The sequence below is a fragment of the Rissa tridactyla genome, unplaced genomic scaffold, assembly GCF_028500815.1.
Source record: "Rissa tridactyla isolate bRisTri1 unplaced genomic scaffold, bRisTri1.patW.cur.20221130 scaffold_29, whole genome shotgun sequence".
NCBI lineage: Eukaryota > Metazoa > Chordata > Aves > Charadriiformes > Laridae > Rissa > Rissa tridactyla.
The window spans coordinates 3,089,265-3,110,651 of NW_026529507.1; the positions used below are offsets into that span (position 1 = coordinate 3,089,265).

At 51.9% G+C, this 21,387-nt stretch overlaps 1 protein-coding gene across 1 annotated transcript; it reads right to left on the minus strand.

The window, feature by feature from the left end:
* Positions 1 to 1,130: 1,130 nt before the first annotated feature.
* On the minus strand, positions 1,131 to 2,039 carry LOC128903372 (olfactory receptor 14J1-like; the record flags this gene model as incomplete). Its single annotated transcript, XM_054187389.1, has 1 exon — positions 1,131 to 2,039. A coding segment is annotated over exon 1 (909 nt), but the record flags the coding sequence as incomplete, so codon positions are not given.
* Positions 2,040 to 21,387: the final 19,348 nt, after the last annotated feature.

Here is a 21,387-nt window from a genome sequence, read left to right on the forward strand (position 1 = left end):
GGACACAGGGACCTGGGGTCAAGGAAGCCCATCCCAGTGCTGCATTCAGGGGGTTTCCCAGGGGACGTTACTCTCCAATGAAGGGACACGGCCTGTCCCACAGCACTTTCGGGCATTTCTAAGAACAGCTGCTGGTGTTTGTGCTCTCTCGGGTTCATGTCCCCACATGCACACGGTGTGCATGCCGAAATCTCCTCTGAACCATGCAAACAGGGACTTCTGACCTCGTTATTCGGTGTCTCTCCACAGGCAGACAAACATCCTCTCTGGGTTTGCGTAGGCGTCCAGTTCTGCAAATGGTGGTTTCAGGTGTCTGTTCTGTGACGATTGCCCTGGGACAGCTTCCCCGGGGTGTCCAGCAAACAAAGGCACAGACCAGACCCCGCTCTGCTGGTCCTTCAGTCCTGTCCCTGGAGGTGTGGCTGTGCAAGGACACTGTTGTGTGTGCCCTCACCCTGCACACGCACACTCTTTACCTCTTTACTGGGCATCCCTCACCAGGGCACGTTTGAAGGAACGCTCTTGACAGCAACTGTGGAAGAAGACCTAATCCTTCCTGCACTGCCCTGAGCAGATCCCCTTTCATGGTGGAAACTCTGTTATGCAGACGAGCTTTTTCTCAGAGGTGCCCATTGCTTCTCCGTGCCTGTGATCACAGAGCTGCTACACAGCAGCACCATGACCAAGCTGCCAGAGCACTCAGGCCTTAGATCAACACAGGGGCTCAGAAGGCGAGTGTGGAAGTGAAAATAGAGCAGCCCCGGAAAGAACAAGTGCTGGTGCTCTGCAAGTGCTGGGATTCTTTCCCCTCCTCCTCGGCGCTCAGGCTCTACCCCTGCAGCTCCAGAAAAGGCCTGAGAAGAAGGATTTTGGGCATGAGTCTGTGAGTCTCAGAAATTTGGATAGATAGGTAGTAAAAAAAAAAATCTCAAATAATGACATTTATTTGTGGACAAAAGTATATAATTTTAAAAAAAAAAAAAGTAAGAAAAAGCCAAAACCCTCAACCAAACCTAACACACAGTTACCTAACACCTAACCAAACCTATAGAAGACGGGCTTGGCGTATAATGAATTACATTATGAGTGATTTGCAGGAGACAGTTTATTGCTGCAGAAAATAACCTGGTCATTAATTTCCAGAGGGCATCCTTGAGCTCCTGGTTCCTCATGCTGTAGATGAGGGGGTTCACTGCTGGAGGCACCACGGAGTACAGCACAGCCACCACCACATCCAGGGATGGGGAGGAGATGGAGGGGGGCTTCAGGTAGGCAAACACGGCAGTGCTGACAAGCAGGGAGACCACGGCCAGGTGAGGGAGGCACGTGGAAAAGGCTTTGTGCCGTCCCTGCTCAGAGGGGATCCTCAGCACGGCCCTGAAGATCTGCACATAGGACAGCACGATGAAAACAAAGCACACAAAAGCTAAAAAACACCCTAATACAAGAAGCCCAACTTCCCTGAGGTAGGAGTGTGAGCAGGAGAGCTTGAGGATCTGGGGGATTTCACAGAAGAACTGGTCCAGGGCATTGCCCTGGCAGAGGGGCAGGGAAAATGTATTGGCCGTGTGCAGGAGAGCATGGAGAAACCCACTGCCCCAGGCAGCTGCTGCCATGTGGACACAAGCTCTGCTGCCCAGGAGGGTCCCGTAGTGCAGGGGTTTGCAGATGGCAACGTAGCGGTCATAGGCCATAATGGTGAGAAGATAAAACTCTGCTGCAGCACAGAAAAAGAAAAAAAAGACCTGTGTAACACATCCTTTGTAGGAAATGGCCCTGGTACCCAAGAGGGAATTGGCCATGGATTTGGGGACAGTGGTGGAGATGGAGCCCAGGTCAAGAACAGAGAGGTTGAGAAGGAAGAAGTACATGGGGGTGTGGAGGCGGCTGTCACAGGCGATGGCCGTGATGATGAGGCCGTTGGCCAGGAGGGCAGCCAGGTAGATGCCCAGGAAGAGCCCGAAGTGCAAGAGCTGCAGCTCCCGTGTGTCTGCGAACGCCAGGAGGAGGAACTGGGTGATGGAGCTGCTGTTGGACATTTGCTCTTTCTTAGCATGGGGGCCTTGTCCAAAGGAGGAAAAAAACAGAAAAAAAGTTAGGACAGACGCCTTATAGCAAAGACAGTCTCCTTTTCTGTGTGTTTTTGATTTTCTACCATCACGTCTGGTAACTGTTCTTTTTAGGGGAAGAAATCCTCATTTTTATGACTGAAAATGTGGAAAATGTGGAGTCTTAAGACAGGACAGGACACAGGGCTCTGTTCTCTGTGGTTTAGTGCAAAGCCAGGAGAGCTGCACTGTCCATCAGTCTTTTTTCCATCTGCCCTGTGCTCCTGCTTGTGCTGCCTTGAAGATGACTTCACACACAAATTCCTCTTAAAAAACAAACCCAAACAAATAACTGAACTCATATGGGAACAGCGGAGCACTGTTGGAACGGACAAATATACAAATTCTTCTCTTTCCCAAACCAGAGTTAGAGCTGTGATGGAGAGAGCAGGACACAACCCCTCACCGAGACAATCAAAGGACTCTGCGAGGAGAGTGCCCGACCCCCAGGGAAAGGCTCAGCCCTCCCTAGGATCCCACAGGAGAGCTCTGCCTTTCTGGGGGCAGCTGGCAAGCCCAGCAGGACAGGCAAAGCAGAGAGTCTGGGGTCCAAGAAATGAGATGTTCTGAGGAGAGAGTCAGCTCATTGCCCAGCAGAGAACGCCCAGAAGACGTCTCCAGTGAAGGACCAACAGAGAGATGCCTGAGCCCCCCCTCCCCAGTGCGTGCTGGCAGTTTCCCCCAGCCCTTGCCCATGTCTCTGCTGCCTGGAGCTGCCCCTGCCAGGAGCTGCTGCTCTGTGCCCACGTCTCCTCCCTGTCCCTGCTCCCACAGCCCATCCCACCCGCTGGGGGCTCAGCTCTGCCCTGCAGACCCCTCCTGGCAGCAGGGCACTGCCCAGGGCCATCTCCCTCTTTGTGGCTCCTCAGGAGGAGAGGAGAGAAAGCCTGATGCTGGAAGCAAAGGTGCTGCTGGTGCTGTGTGTAGGGAGAGGAGGGGCTGAAGGCACTTTGTGAGCTTTCTGGCAGATCCGCTGATCCCTCAGTGGAACAGTGACAGCTCCTTTCCCTCAGGAGACAGCTGAGAGCACAGACCCTGCAATGTCTTCATCTTCCAGGCAGCCCCTGCCTTGCCTTTCCTCTGTAAATGCTGCCTCTGCCAGTGCTCTGGGGGAGATCTGCAGCTGTGGGCAGCCCTGACCCACACAGCACACACTCGAAAAAGAGCCAAAGGACCCTGCCCTGAGGGGAGTCTCTCCTTTTCCCCACAGCTTCTCCCCACAGACGCTCGGGGGGGAACTCCTTGGGCAGGCTGAGAGCTGACCCTGGCAAGCAGCAGAGTCCCTGCCCCGGCACACAGAGCCCTGGGCTGCAGGGACCCTGCTCTCAAGGACAGCCCTGGGCACCCCTGGCTGCACACCCACCTTCACACTGCAGCCATCCCCGGGTGAAGGCAGCTGATGTGCCCTGTCCCATTGACAGAGCCACAGGGAAGCCCTGCTCCAAAGCAAGTCCTTTTCCTCTACGCTGGAGAAACTGTGAGAGACCTCCTGATAGATCCCAGAGGCTGTGGGATGTGCCAGCTTTGGGAGATCATTCCAGGAACCGCAGCTGCATTGCCCTGCAGCCAGAGACTTACCCTGTTCAGGGCTGTGAAGATCTTTCTCCAAGCGAGCTCTCCTCTCTCCTCCCACCCCAGACTGCCTTTACACTCTCTGCCTCCCTCCTCTGCCCTCGCTGCCTGCAGGCAGTGCCCTCAGCCCTGCTGCGCTTGGCAGAGGAGCTGCTCCTGGGCAGAGCTGTCTCTCTGCAGCGCTGCCCGCTTGCCATCAGCTCCCTCCATGCCAGGAGCCCAGCCCAGCTCAGCAGCAGAGGACCAGCCCAAGGCAGCCCTTTCTCTGCCCCCTCGGGGCTCCCTCCAGGTGTCCCTGGGGCTCCAGGGGAACCTGCTGGGAAACAGGATGAAGTCACCACTGATGTTCCCTCCCTCAGCTGGGCAGAGACACTTCTTTCCAGAACTTTTAATTCTCCTCTCAAAGTTACATCAAAATATCGCCTTTTTTGCTCTTATTATTAGAAAGTGTTCCCAGACAGTGACAGGCAGTCATCTGCCTTACCCCTGCTGAGGGAAGGGATTCAGCTGAATCTGTGGTTCATCTCATCCTGCGTTTCAATTCCTGGCATTTGAAGGAGACACAACTGCCTTCCATGCCTGCCACAAACCCACAGGAGGTGGGATTCCTCTTGCCGTAGGTGTTCAGGTGTGCATAAAATACGCACATGCACGTGAACTCCTTGTCTCAGCTCCTGTGCTCATCAATGGAGATGGAGAGCAGGACACAATGCCTGGTGACATTGAAGGTTTCAGGGATGGTCAAAGGTGTGTGCTGATAACTGCAGGCTCTACTGGAGCTGTTCATAGAGACAGGGCAATGTCTCAGGGACCCTGAATGAGCCTTGTGGGAAATTCCTTTGGCCAAGTGAAATGACAGCTGAGGCCCAAATAAAGGCCAAAAGAATCTTCTCCTACTTGTATGTTCATGGCAGTCTTTAGGGGTATTCATATGAACAACCGCAGTCCTGGGACACAGGGAGAGCTTCGTCTCTCTCTCTTCCATCAGCTCAATTTTCCAGATCTCCAGTGACTCTAATGGCATTTGTGCCATGTTCAGCCCCACTTTGCCTAACAGAATTCAGGGCAGCAACTCAATATAACGTTCAAATCCAGGCCCACAGAGCTACATGAGGTGCCAGGGCTGGCATGGACCACACAGGACCTACAGGAAATCAATTCCCTTTCAGTGCGGATGCATCACAGATGCCCCACATGGCAGGCTAGAGCGTTCTATTTGGTGCTTTTGTGCCGTTGACTGATGCATTCAGTCATCAGTCATCAGAGAGGCGAGGTCCGTCCCTTCTCCACACAACAGCTGCAGGCATTGCATGGACATGGAGGACATCACACGGGGATCTTTACTCACTGCCCTGATGATACAATCAATGAAAAGACCAATAGATTTCACAGTGTGCCTGGATACATCTTGTCCTCCAGGGCAGCATCCTCCAGATCCAGCAGTGGTGCATATCGAAACTCAACTGAATCTCAAATAGGAATTCCAGGGCACCAAGAGGATCTTTGGTAATTCGGGAACAGTTAAACGAAGAAAAGGGAATAATGTAGGACCAGTGCTGAATTTAGTAGGAGTAGGTGTAGGTAGATCCGAGATATTCAATGTCCTCTTTGCCTCAGTTACCACCAGTGAGGTCTCCCAGGCCTTGGTAGAGCAAGTCTTAAATAGGAACACGAAGAAGTCTCCAGGTAAATGAGGAGATTCCTATGGGGAACAGTAATTGCCCAGGCATTCACTGGCCAGGCAGAGAAACAAGGTGCCAGCAGCCTGGAGCATCATGAGACGACTTCTTAGCAGAGCTGCCTGCTGGGCCAGGAGGGGCGATGCTCACCTAGACCTGGTCCTGGCCAACAAGGAAGCGCTGGTCAGGGATGTGACAATTAGTGTCAGCCTTGCTGGAGTGACCAGGAAATAGCGGGGTCCCAGAGGCCAAAGAGGAGTGAGGAAGGCCAGCAGAGGAACACACGTGGGTGGCTCCAGAGGAGAAGACTTTGATGTACTCGGGGGACTGATACAAGCGGTGCCATGGCAAGCAGCTTTGAAGGGTGAAGGAGCTCGGGAAATCGTATAGGCATTACAGCACAGCCTCCTCCAAGCACAGGAATGATGTCTTGGAATACCATGAAGAGAAACACTTCTCTCAGGAGGCTGCTGGTATAAACGGACTGGGCTGCAGGGCAAAAAGGCAGCACACAGGAGGTGGAAGGCGGGGAAGCTGCAGAGGAGGCATTTAGAAACCTGGCCCCAGGATGTCGGGAGGATGCCAAAGCCAAAGCTCCCAGAGGCTTGAGAGTTGCAGGGATGGGTGGAGGAAGCACAATGAGCTGACAGAGGCTCAGAGGGTCATGTGGAATGAGTCACACTCTGCCTGGAGGCCTGTAACAAGTGGGCACTGCAGAGGTTTGCATGTTGACTGCGCCTCAGCCTAGGAGATGGGGATTCCGCCTGCTGGGGGTGGCTGTGCCAGTCCATCCACATGGGTCTAGATGGGGCAGACTCTTCCCGAAGACATTTCTGTAAGCCAAATGTGTTGGGATTAATGCAGAACTGGCTCTTCAAAATCAAGCGTTAAATTGACTTGGCCTCTTTGTTTGGACATCTTTTCATTTTGACTGCGCTCCTGAAATCTCTCTAATGAGCCAGAGAAGAGCTGAAGACTAAAGGAAACTTATGCCCAGACTTGTCTCCTTCGTGTGTTTTTTGTGGTAAGGAGCGCTCTGGTGCCGAGTTCCTGAAGTGCAGATCCTGAAAGATTGACTAGTCCTCTTGAGAAGTAAAAGCAGCAAACCTCCAGCTTTCTGAGGGTGTTATCAGACCCTGCTGAAGTCCCTCACTGCACAGACCATGCAGGGAAGGAGCAGACAAAGTTCCTGTCCCTGTGGTGTGGTGAAGCAGGAAGTCGGAGACACATGGGCCGGGAAGAAATTTAAATGTGGAAATCACTGTGAAAGGCCTTGATGTGCTTCACCAAACAGGACGGCCAAGCCTGGACTCCCATCCCCTGGGGAGGGATGTCCATTGCCTCTTGAGATGCTCTGGGCTCTGTTTGGGTGATGTGGCAGTGATGAGATGCCAGGTGCAGGTCAGCAGTAGGAACCTCCCAGGCTCTGGGGAGGGTGGGTGAGGAGGCAACAAGGCGCTGGAGCTGTAAGGACTTGGTGTCCTCTCATTGAGCTCAGTGGAAGAGACAAAAGCCACAGCTGAGCAGACAAGGGTCTCCGTTCTCTTGGGGTGTCAAAGCCCCACCAAGGCCCTTGGCCATCCCCAAAACACAGCTACACTCTCCTGTGCCTGGGTCTGCTCCCTTGCTTCCAACACCAAGCTGTGGGTTTCTGAGGATTTGCCATTACCTGTGAGCTCCCCACAACCCATTCGGTTTCTTCCAAAGCCTTGCTAATGCTCACTTATTGCGCAAGATTTCCAAGCCCCAGAGTTCCCAGAATCCCGTATGTCGCTCCACATCCCAGCACCAAACAGCACATCCCCCTTCTTCTTCTGCCTCAGGATCGAAACTCAACTTAGCTCACTGTTGCATGACACCCCCTGATATTTCCTTTCTTCTTTCTGCCTTTAAGTCCCTCACTGCTGCCCCTACACTGCTCTCTCCCTGGGCAAGCAAGGTCAGCTCCTTGGGCACGGCTACCCCAAGCCGTGGGCATTCCCCATTTGCCAGGCTGAGGCATGCACACAAGCTGGAAACAGCTGTTCTCATCCCTGGTTTGCACAGGAGGGGCCTTCCTCCCTGCCATCACTTTTGGTTCTTCCCCTCTTTTGTGTTGCTTTTGAAATCGTCTTTTGTTTTTCCCCCTCACTGCCAGAATGATTTACCAAAACTGGTTTTCAGCGAGAAAGTGGTCAGTGACTGAGGAGGAGTCTGTTTACAAAGCTTTCTGTTCTACCTGGCAAAGTTCAAGCATGGATGGAAAGACAGTCCTGAAAAGAGAATAGTTTTAACACAGGCTTTTCCTCTTTGCCCTCTTTGGCTCTGGTTTTCCCTGAAAACCAAACCTTCCCCTTTTCTCTGGCTGTCCTGCTTACCTTTACTTCCCACATCTCTCCTCATTTGTCACCATCTCCACGCTGCTTTCTCTGTTTCTCTCCTAAGGTTAGGAGACAAAGGTTAAAGCTACTTTGCTGAGGTGTTTTATCTTTCAGTAGAATTCCTTTTAGCCCATCCTAAAAGATATATTTAAATAGACTAGAGTAAGAACGACTGAGAAACACCAATTTTTTTCTCCATCGACTGTAAAGAGGCTCTTGGGTAAAGAGCTCGAATCCAATAACTGGCATACATTTTATAGTGCAGTCCTACTCTGACTCACTTAGCAAGTTTGTTCTCTGTACATCAAAGGATGTCTTCTTGCTCTCAGATGATTCTCCTCTCCTATCTTCTGTTTTCCTTCCAGCCTGTGCCCGACTGTCCCCATGAACCTCTTTTTTTCGTCCTTCTACGTTCTTTCGCTCTGTCTCATCTTCTTTTAACCTCCTGAAGCATTGTTTCCTCCACTGACCATCTGCCCTTGAACACTGCAGCTTGGATGCAAACTATTGAACCATACCAGTGTCACGGAGTTCCTTCTTTTGGGCTTCCCCTCCCTCCACCATCAGGAGGTGCCTAATGGCAATAACTCTCTGGGCTTCGGACCTGGTTATCTTAGTTTGCCCTTTTGAGAGGCCTGGTTGACAGAGTCCCCTGGGAGGCAGTCCTGAAGGGCAAAAGAAGTCCAGGAAGGCAGGACGTTTTTCAAGAAGGAATTTTAAAAGGCGCAGGATCAGGCCATCCCCATGTGCCTAAAACCAAGCTGGGGAAGATGACTGGCCTGGTCAAACAGAGAGCTTTGTCTCAAACTCAGGGGAAAAAAGGAGATTATGACATTTTGAAGAAGGGGGAGGCAACTCAGGAGAACTACAAGGATGTTGTGAGGTTATGCAGGGAAAAAATTAGAAAGGCCAATGCCCAACTAGGTCTTTACCTGGCTAATGTCATAACAGACACTAAAACATGTTTCTATGATTACATTAGAAACACAAAGAGAGCTAAGGAGAATCCCCATCCTTTATTGGATATGGCGGAAAACATAGTGAAAATGGATGAGGAAAAGGCTGAGGTACTTAATACCTTCTTTGCCTCCGTCTTTAGTGGTAAGACCAGCAGTTCTCTGGGTACTCAGCCCCTGAGCGGGAAGACAGGGATGGGGAGCAGCATGAAGCCCCCATAATCCAAAGGGAATAGTGAGGGACCTGCTACAGCACTTAGACATACACAAATCTATGGGGCCAGATGGGTTCCACCCACAGGTACTGAGGGAGCTGTCGGAGATGCTCACCAAGCCGCTTTCCATCATTTTTCAGCAGTCCTGGCAAAGCGGGGAGGTGCCAGTTAAGTGGAGGTTAGTAAAGGTGACACCCATCAACATAAACGGCCAGAAGGAGGATCCTGGGAACTACCGCCCTGTCAGTCTGACCTCGGTGTGGGGAAGATCATGGAACAGATCATCCTGAGTGCCATCATGTGGCACATGAGGACAACCAGGTGATCAGGCCCAGTCAGCATGGGTTCATGAAAGTCAGGTCCTGCTTGACAAACCTGATCTCCTTCTATGAGAAGGTGACCCACTTAGTGGATGAGGGAAAGGCTGTGGATGTTCTTTACCTGGACTTTAGAAACGCCTTTGACAGCATTTCCCAAAGCATTCTCCCTGAGAAACTGGCTGCCCGTGGCTTGGACGGGAGTACTCTATGCCAGGTGAAAACCTGGCTGGATGGCTGAGCCAAAGAGTGGCCAAAGTGGTGGTGAACAAAGTTTAATGCAGGTGGCAGCTGGTCACAAGTGGTTTTCCCCAGGGCCTACAACTGGGGCCAGTTCCTTTTAATGTCTTTATCAATGATCTGGATGAGGGGATCGAGTGCACCCTCAATAAGGTTGCAGACGACACCAAGTTGGTTGGCAGTGTCGACCTGCTTGAGGGTAGAAAGGCTTTGCAGAGGGATCTGGACAGGCTGGATCGATGGGCAGAGGCCAGTGGCCTGAGGTTCAACACAGCCAAGTGCCGGGTCCTACACTTGGGTCACGAAAACCCAATGCAGCACTACAGGCTTGGAAGTGGCGAGGTGGCTGTTGGTGTCTTCTCCCAAGTAACGAGTTACATGACAAGAGGAAATGGCCAGGAGTTGTGCCAGGGAAGATTTAGATTGGATAGTAGGAAAAACATTTCTTCACTGAAAGGTTTGTCAAGCACTGGAATACTTTTATTTTCAGCCAAATCAAAGGGATTTGGTTGGTATCAGACAGCCAAGTTTAAACGCATGGGGGATGCAGGGCCCCGGGGACAGCCCAGTCCAAAAATCCAACCCCAACAAATCTAGCCCAAAAAGAAAAACCCAACCCAAACACCCCCACCCCAAAAAAACCCAACCAAAACCACCCCAAAATCCACTCCAAACAACTAAAAATCCCAGGGTTCAAAAAGCCCAACCCCAAAAATCGAGTCCCCAAAACCCAAAATCTAATCAAAAAACCATAAACCGAACCCCCAAAAACCCAATCCCAAAAAACCCAAACAAAAAAACCCAACGCAAAATTCAACCCAAACAACCCGAAAAATCCAACCCGAAAAATCCAACCCGAAAAACCAAACCCCAAAAATCCAACCCCAAAAATCCAACCTGAAAAACCCAAAATGCAACCCAAAATATCACTCAAAAAACATAAAATCCACCCCAAAAAATCCAAGCCCAAAAAATCCAAGCCAAAAAAGGTAAAGCCCAAAAATTCCAAAATCCAAGCCAAAATCCAACCATTAAAAAAAACCCCACTCCAACTTCAAACCCAACCGACCCAAAATCCCAGGGCTCAAGGCCAGCTTGGATGGCATTGGAGGAACCTGACCTGCTTGAACATGTCCCTGCCGATGGCAGCCCCACCACTGCGGGCAGCACATCAGCGGTTGCCATGCCACCACCGCCAGACACTCAGCGCTGGCCCTGTCACTGTCATGTCACAATGGCTGCCTGACACACCCATGCAGGGGTAAAAATCAAACCCAAAAAACCCAACCCCAAAATCCAACCCAAAAAATCAAACCCAAAAAAGTCCAAAACCCAACTCCAAACAACCCAATCCCCAAAAAACCCAACCCAAAATTCAACCCAACCAACTGCAAAAATCCAATCCAAAAAGTCCAACCCCAAAAATCCAACCCAAAAACCCAAAATCCAACCCAAAATCTAACTGAAAAAAACCCCAAATCCACCCCAAAAAATCCAAGCCCAAAAAACCCAAGCCCAAACATCCAACCCAAAAAAATCCAAAATCCAATCCAAAATCCAACCCAACAAAACAAAATCCACCCCAACATCCAACCCAACCCACCCAAAATCCCAGGGCTCAAGGCCAGCTTGGACGGCGTTGGAGGAACCTGACCTGCTTGAACATGTCCCTGCCGATGGCAGCCCCACCACTGCGGGCAGCACATCAGCGGTTGCCATGCCACCACCGCCAGACACTCAGCGCTGGCCCTGTCACTGTCATGTCACAATGGCTGCCTGACACGCCCACGCAAAGGCAAAAATCAAGGCCAAAAACTAAATCCAAAAAAACCACCCCAAAATCCAACCCCAAAAACTGAACCCAAAAAAATCCAAAAGCCAACTCCAAAAAACCCAATCCCAAAAAATCTGACCCAAAATTCAACCCAACCAAACCGAAACACCCAACCCCAACAAACCCAACCTCAAAAAACCCAACCCAAAATTCTACCCAATCAACACAAAACATCTAACTTTATAAATCCAATGCGAAAAACCCAAAATCTGATCCAAAATCCAACCAAAAAAAAAAACCACCTACAAAAAATCCAATCCAAACAATCCAATCCCAGAAATACAACCCCAAAAAGCCCAAAAACACAACCGAAAAACTCAACCAAAAAAATCCAAACCCAAAAAATCCAACCCTAAAAAAGCAACTAAAACCAAGCCAAATCCAACCCAACCGACCCAAAATCCCAGGGCTCAAGGCCAGCTTGGATGGCATTGGAGGAACCTGACCTGCTTGAACATGTCCCTTCTGATGGCAGACCCACCACTGCGGGCAGCACATCAGCGGTTGCCATGCCACCACCGCCAGACAATCAGCGCTGGCCCTGCCGCCCTCATGTCACAATGGCTGCCTGACACACCCGCGCAGGGGTAAAAATCAAACCCCAAAATTCCAACCGACCAACCCATAATTAAACCCAAAATCCAACCCCAAGACGTGAACCCCAAAAAAAAACTTAAATAAATGAAAAAAACAACCCCAAAAATCCAACAGGAAAGATCCAACAAAAAGAGTCCAGTCCAGGAAACTCAACATCCAATCCAAAAGCCAAATCAAAAAACCCAAAATCCACCCCAAACTCCAACCCAACAAACCCAGAATCCCGGGACGCAAAGCCAGGTTGGACTAACAGTGTTCTGACCTGTATCAGGAACAGTGTGGCCAGCAGGACTAGAGAAGTGTCTAGAGGACTAGAGAAACAAGCAACAGGAGAAGAGGAAACGGCCGCAAGTTGCCCCAGCAGAGGTTTAGACTGGATATTAGGAACAATCTTTCCCCTGAAAGGTTTTTCAGGCATTGGAACAGGCTGCACAGGGAAGTGGCTGAGGCACCATCCCTGGAGGTAATTAAAAGACGGGTAGACAGAGCGATGCCACCTCTCGCTCCAGAGGCACCCAGCTGCGGCCACCACAGCCAGTCTCCCATCAAGCGGCTCTAGAGAGCAGACGCACATTGTTGCATCGTCACGTTGCCGCGACACCGCACTGCACGTCGTCATGTTGCCACGCCGCTGCCCGGCTGCTGCCCAGCCACCCCGGGGCCCACCTGGAGGTCCGTCTGGACACGCGTGTGGGCCACTCGCTCTCGCTTTGGACAGTCAAGATGTGGCTTGGACTCTAAAAATGACTGGCTGGATCCTAAAAATGCTTGTTTAGAACTTGACAATGGGTCTTTGAATCTTAAAATGGGCGTTGGAACTTTTAAATGAGGGTTTGTACCTAAAAATGAGGCTTTGGGTTCAAAAGCATGATAATTTGGTCCCTAAAAGAGGAGTTTGGACCATAAAAATTAGGGTTTTGACATCCAAGATGCATCTTGGACCCTAAAACTGACTGGCTTAATCTTAAAAATGCCTTTTTGGAGCCTGAAATAGAAGCTTTGGAAACAAAAAATGCGTTTTTGTGCTCTTGAAAGGAGACTTTACAAAACACAGCTGCTCCTGGGGGCCCCTCCCCAGCCCCCAGTGGGCTCGCTAGTGTCCCCTGGTCTCACTGTGACACGGAGGTGGACAAAACTGATGCTGCCATGGAACCAGCCCAGCAGGCGGCCGCTGTCCCCACAGCCCTGGGCATAGGGCACCTGTGGGGACAGGGAGGGGGACAAGAGACCTGGAGGGACAGAGACAGGGCTGGGGACAGTGGTGTGGCCAGGACACCTGTGGGGACAGCGATGGGGACATGGCACCTACAGGGATGACACTGGGGTCAGGGATAGGGTCAGCTGCAGGTTGTACACCTGCCCCTCCTCTGCGCTCCCACACGGGGAAGTCAGGGGGCTGAATCTGGCACGTGTGTCCCCCTCCCCGCAGTGTCCCCACACCTCAAGGTGCTCTCCCCATCTCCTCAGTGTCCTCCCCAAACCTGTGAGCAGCAGAAGGCTCCATGTCACCTCCGTGCTGGTGACGACCGCCTGTCTGACGCGGATGGAGGAGGGGAAAGATTGTTCCTAATATCCAGTCTAAACCTCTGCTGGGGCAACTTGCGGCCGTTTCCTCTTCTCCTATTGCTTGTTTCTTGGGAGAAGAGACCGACCCCCACCTCTCTACACCCTCCTTTCAGGGAGTTGTAGAGAGCGAGAAGGTCTCCCCTCAGCCTCCTTTTCTCCAGGCTAAACAGCCCCAGCTCCCTCAGCTGCTCCTCATCAGACTTGTTCTCCAGACTCCTCACCAGCTTCATTGCTCTTCTCTGGACCTGCTCCAGCCCCTCAATGTCTTTTTTGTGGTGGGGGGTGCAAAACTGGACACGGCAATCAAGGTGGGCCAAGTGCAAGGTCCTACACTTGGGTCAGGACAACCCTCGTTACCAATACAGGCTGGGGGATGACTTGATAGAGAGCAGCCCTGTGGAAAAGGACTTGGGGGTCCTGGTGGATGAAAAGCTGGACATGAGCCAACAATGTGCGCTTGCAGCCCAGAAGGCCAATCGTGTCCTGGGCTGCATCAAAAGAAGCATGGCCAGCAGACCCAGAGAGGGGATTCTCCCCCTCTACTCTGCTCTCGTGAGACCCCACCTGGAGTACTGTGTCCAGCTCTGGAGCCCTCAGCACAAGAAGGACATGGACCTGCTGGAGCGGGTGCAGAGGAGGGCCACGAAGATGATCAGAGGGCTGGAGCACCTCTCCTGTAAAGACAGGCTGAGAGAGGTTGGGGTTGTTCAGCCTGGAGAAGAGAAGGCTCCGGGGAGACCTTATAGCGGCCTTCCAGTACCTGAAGGGGCCCTGTCAGAAAGCTGTTGCAAGGCTGTTTGCAAGGGCATGTAGCCTTAGGACGAGGGACAGTGGTTTTAAACTAGAGCAGGGCAGGTTTAGATTAGAGTTTAGGAAGAAGTTCTCTCCACTGAGGGTGGTGAGACAGTGGCACAGGTTGCCCAGAGACGGGGTGGAGGCCCCATCCCTGGAGACATTCAAGGCCAGGTTTGATGAGCCTCTGAGCAACCTGATCTAGTTGTCGGTGTCCCTGCTTACTGCAGGGGGGTTGGACTAGATGACCTTTAAAGGTCCCTTCCAACCCCACACGTTCCATCATTCTGTTATTCCATGATTTGTCCAAAAGCTTGTTGCTGCTCAGGGCCCCCTTTAGGCAGATTTGTGTATTCAAAAGACCATTTGATTTTCTTTGTCTCTTTGCTTCTCTCTGCGAATCGAGGGAGCTCGTGACGTGAGTGTAAGCCTCACTGCGTGCAAAGAACAATTATGGACAAAGAAAGAAAGTCCAGGACAGGGAATCTTTTGGGAAGTCTTGGGATCTGTGATTTAACAAAAATTATGTTTTCTGTTGGTCTAAGGTTAGCCACTCTAGGAAGCAGATTTCGGTGGGGGTAATGTGGACTTTACACATAGCTGAGGAATGTCTCGTTTTTTTATTGAACTATGCATTCCTTTGTTTCCATTTGTTGGCAAGTGACAAACACCCTTCTGTGTCCGTGTGCTGCTCGTTCTCCAAGTAACCCAGGTGGGAACCGGTGCCAATGGGCTGAACCGCGCAGCTTCAGTGGAGGAAGCTCAGATTGGAACAGGGCTGCTGTAAGTCCCAGGGGGCTGATGAGAGAAATGCTGGGCTGGGGGCAGGATGAAGACTGGCCATAGGTTGTGGAACACAAAGGGTCTTGATTTTCATATCTGTTCAGACTGCATTAGCAGACGCTCAGGATCAGTATCATGTAGAGACTGCTGATTTCCATTCATGTATAAGCAGAAAAATAAAGTAGGAAAAAGAAAAAAGAAACCCTTTCTTCTTGTTGTTTAGTAATCATATTATTTCACTTTGATTACATTCCTGCAACTTCTCTAATTAAGCACATGAGAATTGAAGACTTTAAGGAAAAATATGCCCAGAGAGACTTGACTTGTTAGGGCGTTTTGCATGTTAATGAGCCCTCTGGTGCCAAGTGCCTGAACTGCAGATCCTGAAAGACTGAACAAGCCTCAAGACAAGTAAAAGTCAGCAGCAAACCTCCAAGAGTTTCCCAGAGTCCTTGGAGGCTGGTGAAGCAGGAAGTCAGAGGTGCTGCTTCGAGGTGGAAAATCAAACGTGGAACGTGGTTGTGAAAGCCCTTGATGTGTGTCACCAAGCAGGACAGCCAAGCCCTGACCCCATCTGCTGGGAAAGGGGATCCGTCAACTCACGGGATGCTCACACCTCAAGCCCTGCTCCCCTGGACACTGCTTCAAGGCTTCTAACAGAGATGCAGACTGCTGCATTGGACATATGTATGTTTATATTTTTTTTAATAGGTACTGATACTCCTTGGGAGATCAAACAAACTCCTGAAGGAGTATTGAAGGATTCTTGATATGGTCAGGGCTGTATAAGGGCATGTGTAAAGCATCCCTGCACCTGATGCGAATTAATTCGGTGGCCATGGAAGCTCTGATGCACACACAAGATGCCGGTGTGACCAGGAAGGGGAAGACTGGATCTAAACAGCACGTTTCCAAAGCTGAGAGCATGAGCGTCATGGTTTCACTGCAGGAGAGCTCCAGCCTTGGGGCAAAATCACAAAAGTGGTCTAGTACATCAGGGCCAGCAAATGTGTCTGGGACAAGAAGGAAATGATTACTGCAGATGACAGAAATCCCCCCAGCCAAGGTGCAGCTGTCTTCTAGCGACAACCCTTCCAGTTCAGGAGTCTTGCAGAGAGCAGGGGGTGGCACAGAGCCAAGTACTGTTCATAGCATGTGGCCACCAGCAGGAGCCACTCTGTACATGCTAAAGGTGCAGGAAATAGCCCTAAGAGCGCTGTGAGCAGAGATGGTGCTGTGCCCAGTGGGAGGACAGTCAGGGTGGCGGAGCTGTAGCAGGTTTCCAGGTTTTCCAGCAGCAGCCCCATGCTGAGGCTGTTCCCAACTGCAATTATGGGGCAGGTCATGGGAGGGAGGAGGAAGAGATTTTTCTGAAGGTTGGGGACGTTGCCCATTCCCATTAGGGGTAACGCCCTTGATGATGACAAATTGTCCTAATCCCCTTTTGCCATGGAAAATTTTAGGTCTTCCTGTCCCCTCTCTCCTTGTGGGTACGCCTTCGAGTGACAACATTTGTTTCTCTGTTAGGTGCCTAAGGACATTGGGAAGGAAGTTCAGAGAGGTGAAACACGGAGGTGTCTGTGCTTCTGAGTGCATCATAGTCCCTAGACGTGCTCTGTTCTGTGTGAAGGGTGAGAAGAGCCATCTTCTGGAGGGCAGTGACACTCCTGCTTGCAGAACCCTTTCGGACTGCGCGGGCGAAATGCTCTGTGGACGTGCTGCTTTCAGACTGTGTGAAACAAGGGATGGGCCATAAGGACAGGGGAGGGTGAGGCAGCACACAGAGGCACTTGCGATGAACCGGAAAAGGCCGGTGAGAGAAATCTCATTGGGCCGGTGGGGTTGTTCCTGAAGTCACACGCAGAATTGTCAGGGCTCTGACAGGGGTGTTCAAAGCCGCGAGCCCTTCCCTTCCACGTGCAGAGGCGTAGGGACTCTCTGGCCTCCTGCTGCCACTCCCAGATGCTGGGAGGCACCTCAGCCCTGTGGCGTGGTGCCCATCTGAGATGCCTCATGGCATGAGGTATGGACATAGGGACCCTGGTTCACGGAAGCACATCCCAGTGCGGCATCCAGGTGGTTTCCCAGAGGATGTTCCTCTCAAAGTCAAGTTACCCGAAGACAGAGTGTGTCCCACAGGCCTTCGTGGACGCTCTGGGAATAGCTGGTGGCACTTGTGCTCAACTCGGGTTCCTCTCCCCATATGCACATGATCTGCATGCTTGAGTCTCCTCCATGCAATGCAAACAAGGACTTCTGACCTAATCAGGTGGCACTTTCTCGGCTCGCTGTGGCTCCATCAAAAATGTCCCTGAGGCTCCAGGGGAACCTGCTGTGAAACAAGCTGAAGTCATGACTGATGTTTCCTCCCTCAGCTGTTGGGGGGGGACATTCCTTTCTGGCAGTATCATTTCCCCTATCAGAGGCAGAGTTAGGTCCCAGAACGACCTCTTCTTTTCCACCTATGAGACAGGACACCCAGACAATGAAAGGGAGGAATCTCCTGTACCCCTGCAAACCACAGTGCACATTTGAAGTGCCAGAGGTGGCCCGAGACATGTGCAGGTATCTCTAAACTTTGATGGAGCAGTTCAGAGGGACAGGGCAGCGTCTGGGGCCATCATTTTGGAGGCTCTTGGGGCATTGCTTTGGGCAGCTGAAGTGACAGCAGATGACCACCTTTAGGACAATGAAGCCTGTTCCTGCTCACTATGTACAGGGCAGCCTATAGAGCTATTCCTCTGAGCAAATGGAGTCATTGCCATCTGAAGAGCTACGTCTCTCTCTCTTCTCCACCAGCTGTCTTTACCAGATCTCCATTGGCAGTTAGGGCTGGGTTCTCACTGGCACCCCTACAATGCCCAACCTAATTCAGGGCAGCTGCCCAATTTCAAGGTTGACTCCATCCTGTGGAGCTGCCTGAGGTGCCAGGGCTCTCCAGCACAACTGCGTGCAGCCGGCAGGGACAGCACAGGACTTGCGCGAACATCATCCCCATTCAGAGCAGCCGTGTAAGAGACCCCAAGAGACCTTCTGAGGCGTTCAGTGCTTTCCTTCAAGCAACTGCAGTGAGCCAAGTGCTGTCCCATCTCAATCCAGTAGATGCAGGGAGTGCTTCTCCCACATCCCTCAGTCATCCCTTTGATGATGCAGTCAAGGAACAGAGCAATGATTTGCACAGTGTTCCTGGATCTCAGGATACCCATAGCCAAGGACACTTGCTAAGCCCCTTGTCCTGCCTGGAGATCAGCTTCACCTGCACCACAGGCCCTCTGGGGCTGCAGAGACCCTGCAGACAGCAAAGCCCTCTCCTGCCGGGGCTGCAGAGTCCAGCCCTGCTTCTCTCTCGTCCTGAGGAGAGCAGGGATTGATCTCCTCATTTCCCCTTTACATTGCCATCTGCCATCCCCCCCAGCATGCTCTGATGCAAACCTTTTGCCTGCACGGTACTTGGGCACTTGGTAACAGCTGGCTTTGTTGCACGCCTGAGCTTGGCCCTGGTGCCACGACTGAGGTCCATCTCTGCTCTGACACAAAGAACCTATAATGAAGGGGAGGAAGGGGACCGACTCTTATTTAACCAACCTGAGGAAGTCTTGGGCTCACCAACGACTTAACGTCTTACCGGGGACATCAATGACCCTGTGTATTGCATTGACATGTCTAGGTTTTGGTAGGGGTGAGGGGGCTGCAGAGGTGGCTTAGGAGAAAAGGGATCAAGAGGTGACTCCATGTGAGAGAGAGCCACTTTCAGCTGGCTCCAAAGGGGACATGCCACTGCCCAAACTGAGCCAGTAAGCAATTCTCGTGGCACCTCTGTGATAGCATATTGAAGCAAGGCTAAACAGCAGTGTGCAGTCACTGTAAGAGAGAGGAGTGAGACACATGGAGAGAAACAGCCCTGCAGACAGCAAGGCGAGTGGAGAAGGAGGGGGAGCGGGAGTGAAGCTGGGTGGGCACCTGGCAGCCAAAAGTCAGCCCAGCACCCCCTGACATTCCCAGGAGAGCACAGTGCAAATGCTCCTTTAGGTGTCTGGAGGCTCTTTGCCTCAGCTTTTTAGCACAGCTGCCAGATGGGCCAAGCAAGGCGATGCTCACCTGGATCAGAAAACCTGTGTCATCCTTGTCAGCCTTGGCTCTAGTAGCAAAGAAAGAGTGGAGTCTCAGCTCCCGAGGGAGTGAGGACGAAGAGCAGAGTGCAGATTCCAGGTCTCAGGGTGGCAGACATTGGCCTGTTCTGGGAACTTTCCGTTCAGGCTGGAAGTGACCTTGCAAGATTTCTATAGACCAACATTCTACGCAAAGCAGGGTCACAGCAGAAAGTGCCTGCAGCATTTGGGTGCTGCCAGTTGTTAGGGAGTTCCCGCAAACTCCAGATGCTTTCAAGGATGATGGAGAGTGGCTTTACTGTGGCATCGTCCTGCCCTCTCAGCTCCCTCGGATGCCACCCCTCCAGTCCCATAGACTGGTAAGGATTGTGTTTGCTCAAGTAACTCCTGACTCTCTCCAAATTCACCACAGTTTTTTTTCCCTCCAGAGTCCTGCCTCAAGGCACAAAGGCCTGGGAGAGCTTGCTGGAGGAGACCAAGGCAAGAAGGACACAGGGAATCTCAGATTCATCTACACCTGCTGTTACTAATTTCCAGCAGTGGCCACTCATTCTCTTTGTTTCTTCCATCCCCATTTCTCCTCTAGAGACCCAGCATCTGTAGTCTGGCTTCCGTCTTTTCTCACTCCCCTTGGGAGCTGAGACCCCACTATTTCATGGTCGCTACAGCCCAGGCTGACATTTTCACACCCCTGATCAGAATTCCCTCTGAATTGACTGGACTCAGCAACACCTTTGTTGGCCTACCTTGCGCCTGTGCAAAGATGTTGTCCCAAGAGACCCAGAAACCTGCTGGACAGTATGCATGCTGCTGTGTTCCCCTTCCAGTGGTGTCAGGGCCATTAATGTCTCCAATAAGACCTGGGGTCATTATTCTGGAGACTTCCTTGTGTTGCTTAAATAGGCAAATGAGTGGAGATCCCAGTGTGATGTGCTTCCTGTTCCTGAACTGCTCTGCATCAACTGGATGGAGGTGGGTCAGACCCTGCCTCATTGCCCTCGTGGGATTCAGTTGCTGGCCAACAGAAACTGAATCTATGAGACATGGCATCTGGAGTGTGTGTCTCGCACCCACTCTGAAGGCGATGCCTTTCCCGTAGGTCCTGTGCAGTCCCTGCCGGCCACCTGCAGTTGTGCTGGAGAGCCCTGGCACCTCCTGTAGCACAACAGGCCTGTCCATGGCCATCGAGTAGCTGCCCTGAATTAGGTTAGGTGGTGTGGGGATGTCCATGAGACATCTGCCGTTACAGTCAGTGGGGATCTAGTATACACGCCTGATGGAGAAGATGGATGATGTCAATGGCAATGAGTACATCTGGTCCCCTGTCTACCTCAGAAGGCTGCCCTGGGTTGAAAGAGTAGGGAAAAGTTCAGTTGTCCAAAATGTGGGCACGTGCTGGTGGCCAAAGGAATTCCTCATGAATCTCAAAGATGGTGGCAGCAGATGCTGCCCTGTCTCTATGAACTGCTCCGTTAGATCTTGCAGTTACCGGCACGTATCTTGGACCACGTCTGAGACCTGAAATGTCAGTAGGTGTTTGAGTCTGAAGAGCTCACTGCTGGCCTCCATCTCCAGGAATGACGCTGGGAGCTGAGACCAGCAGCTCCCATGCAGCAGGTGCCTATTTTGTGCCCACCTGAAGAGAGGCAAGAGGAATCCCCCCTCCTGTGGGATTGTGGCAGCCCTAAGTGAGAGCTGAGTCCACTTCACACCCAGGACTACAAACCAAGGAGGAGATGCCTCAGTTGACGAAGCCGACTGCCTTCGCTCAGCGGGGGCAAAGGAGATCTGGCACTGTCCAGGTTTCCTGTCTCATACCAGAAGGAACAAGACCTTTCTCGTGCGCAGCTCTCTGATAGGAGAAATTACCCGGCTGGAAAGAAGCGTCTCTCCAGAGGTGCAAGAGAGACCACACAGTATTACTTCAGTCTCTTTCCCAGCAGGTTCCCCTGGAGGCACAGGGACACCTCCAGGGAGCCCCGAGGAGGCAGAGAAAGTGACGTCTCGGGCTGGTCCTCTGCGTCTGAGCTGGGCTGGGCTCCTGGCATGGAGGGAGCTCGTGGCAAGCGGGCAGCGCTGCAGAGAGACAGCTCTGCCCAGGAGCAGCTCCTCTGCAAAGGGCAGCAGGGCTGAGGGCACTGCCTGCAGGTAACGAGGGGAGACGTGTGAGGCCAGCGGATCTTAAAGGCAGCCTGGGGTGGGAGAGTGCTGAGAGCTCACTGGGAGAAATCCTCACAGCCTTTGCACAGTCTCTGGCTG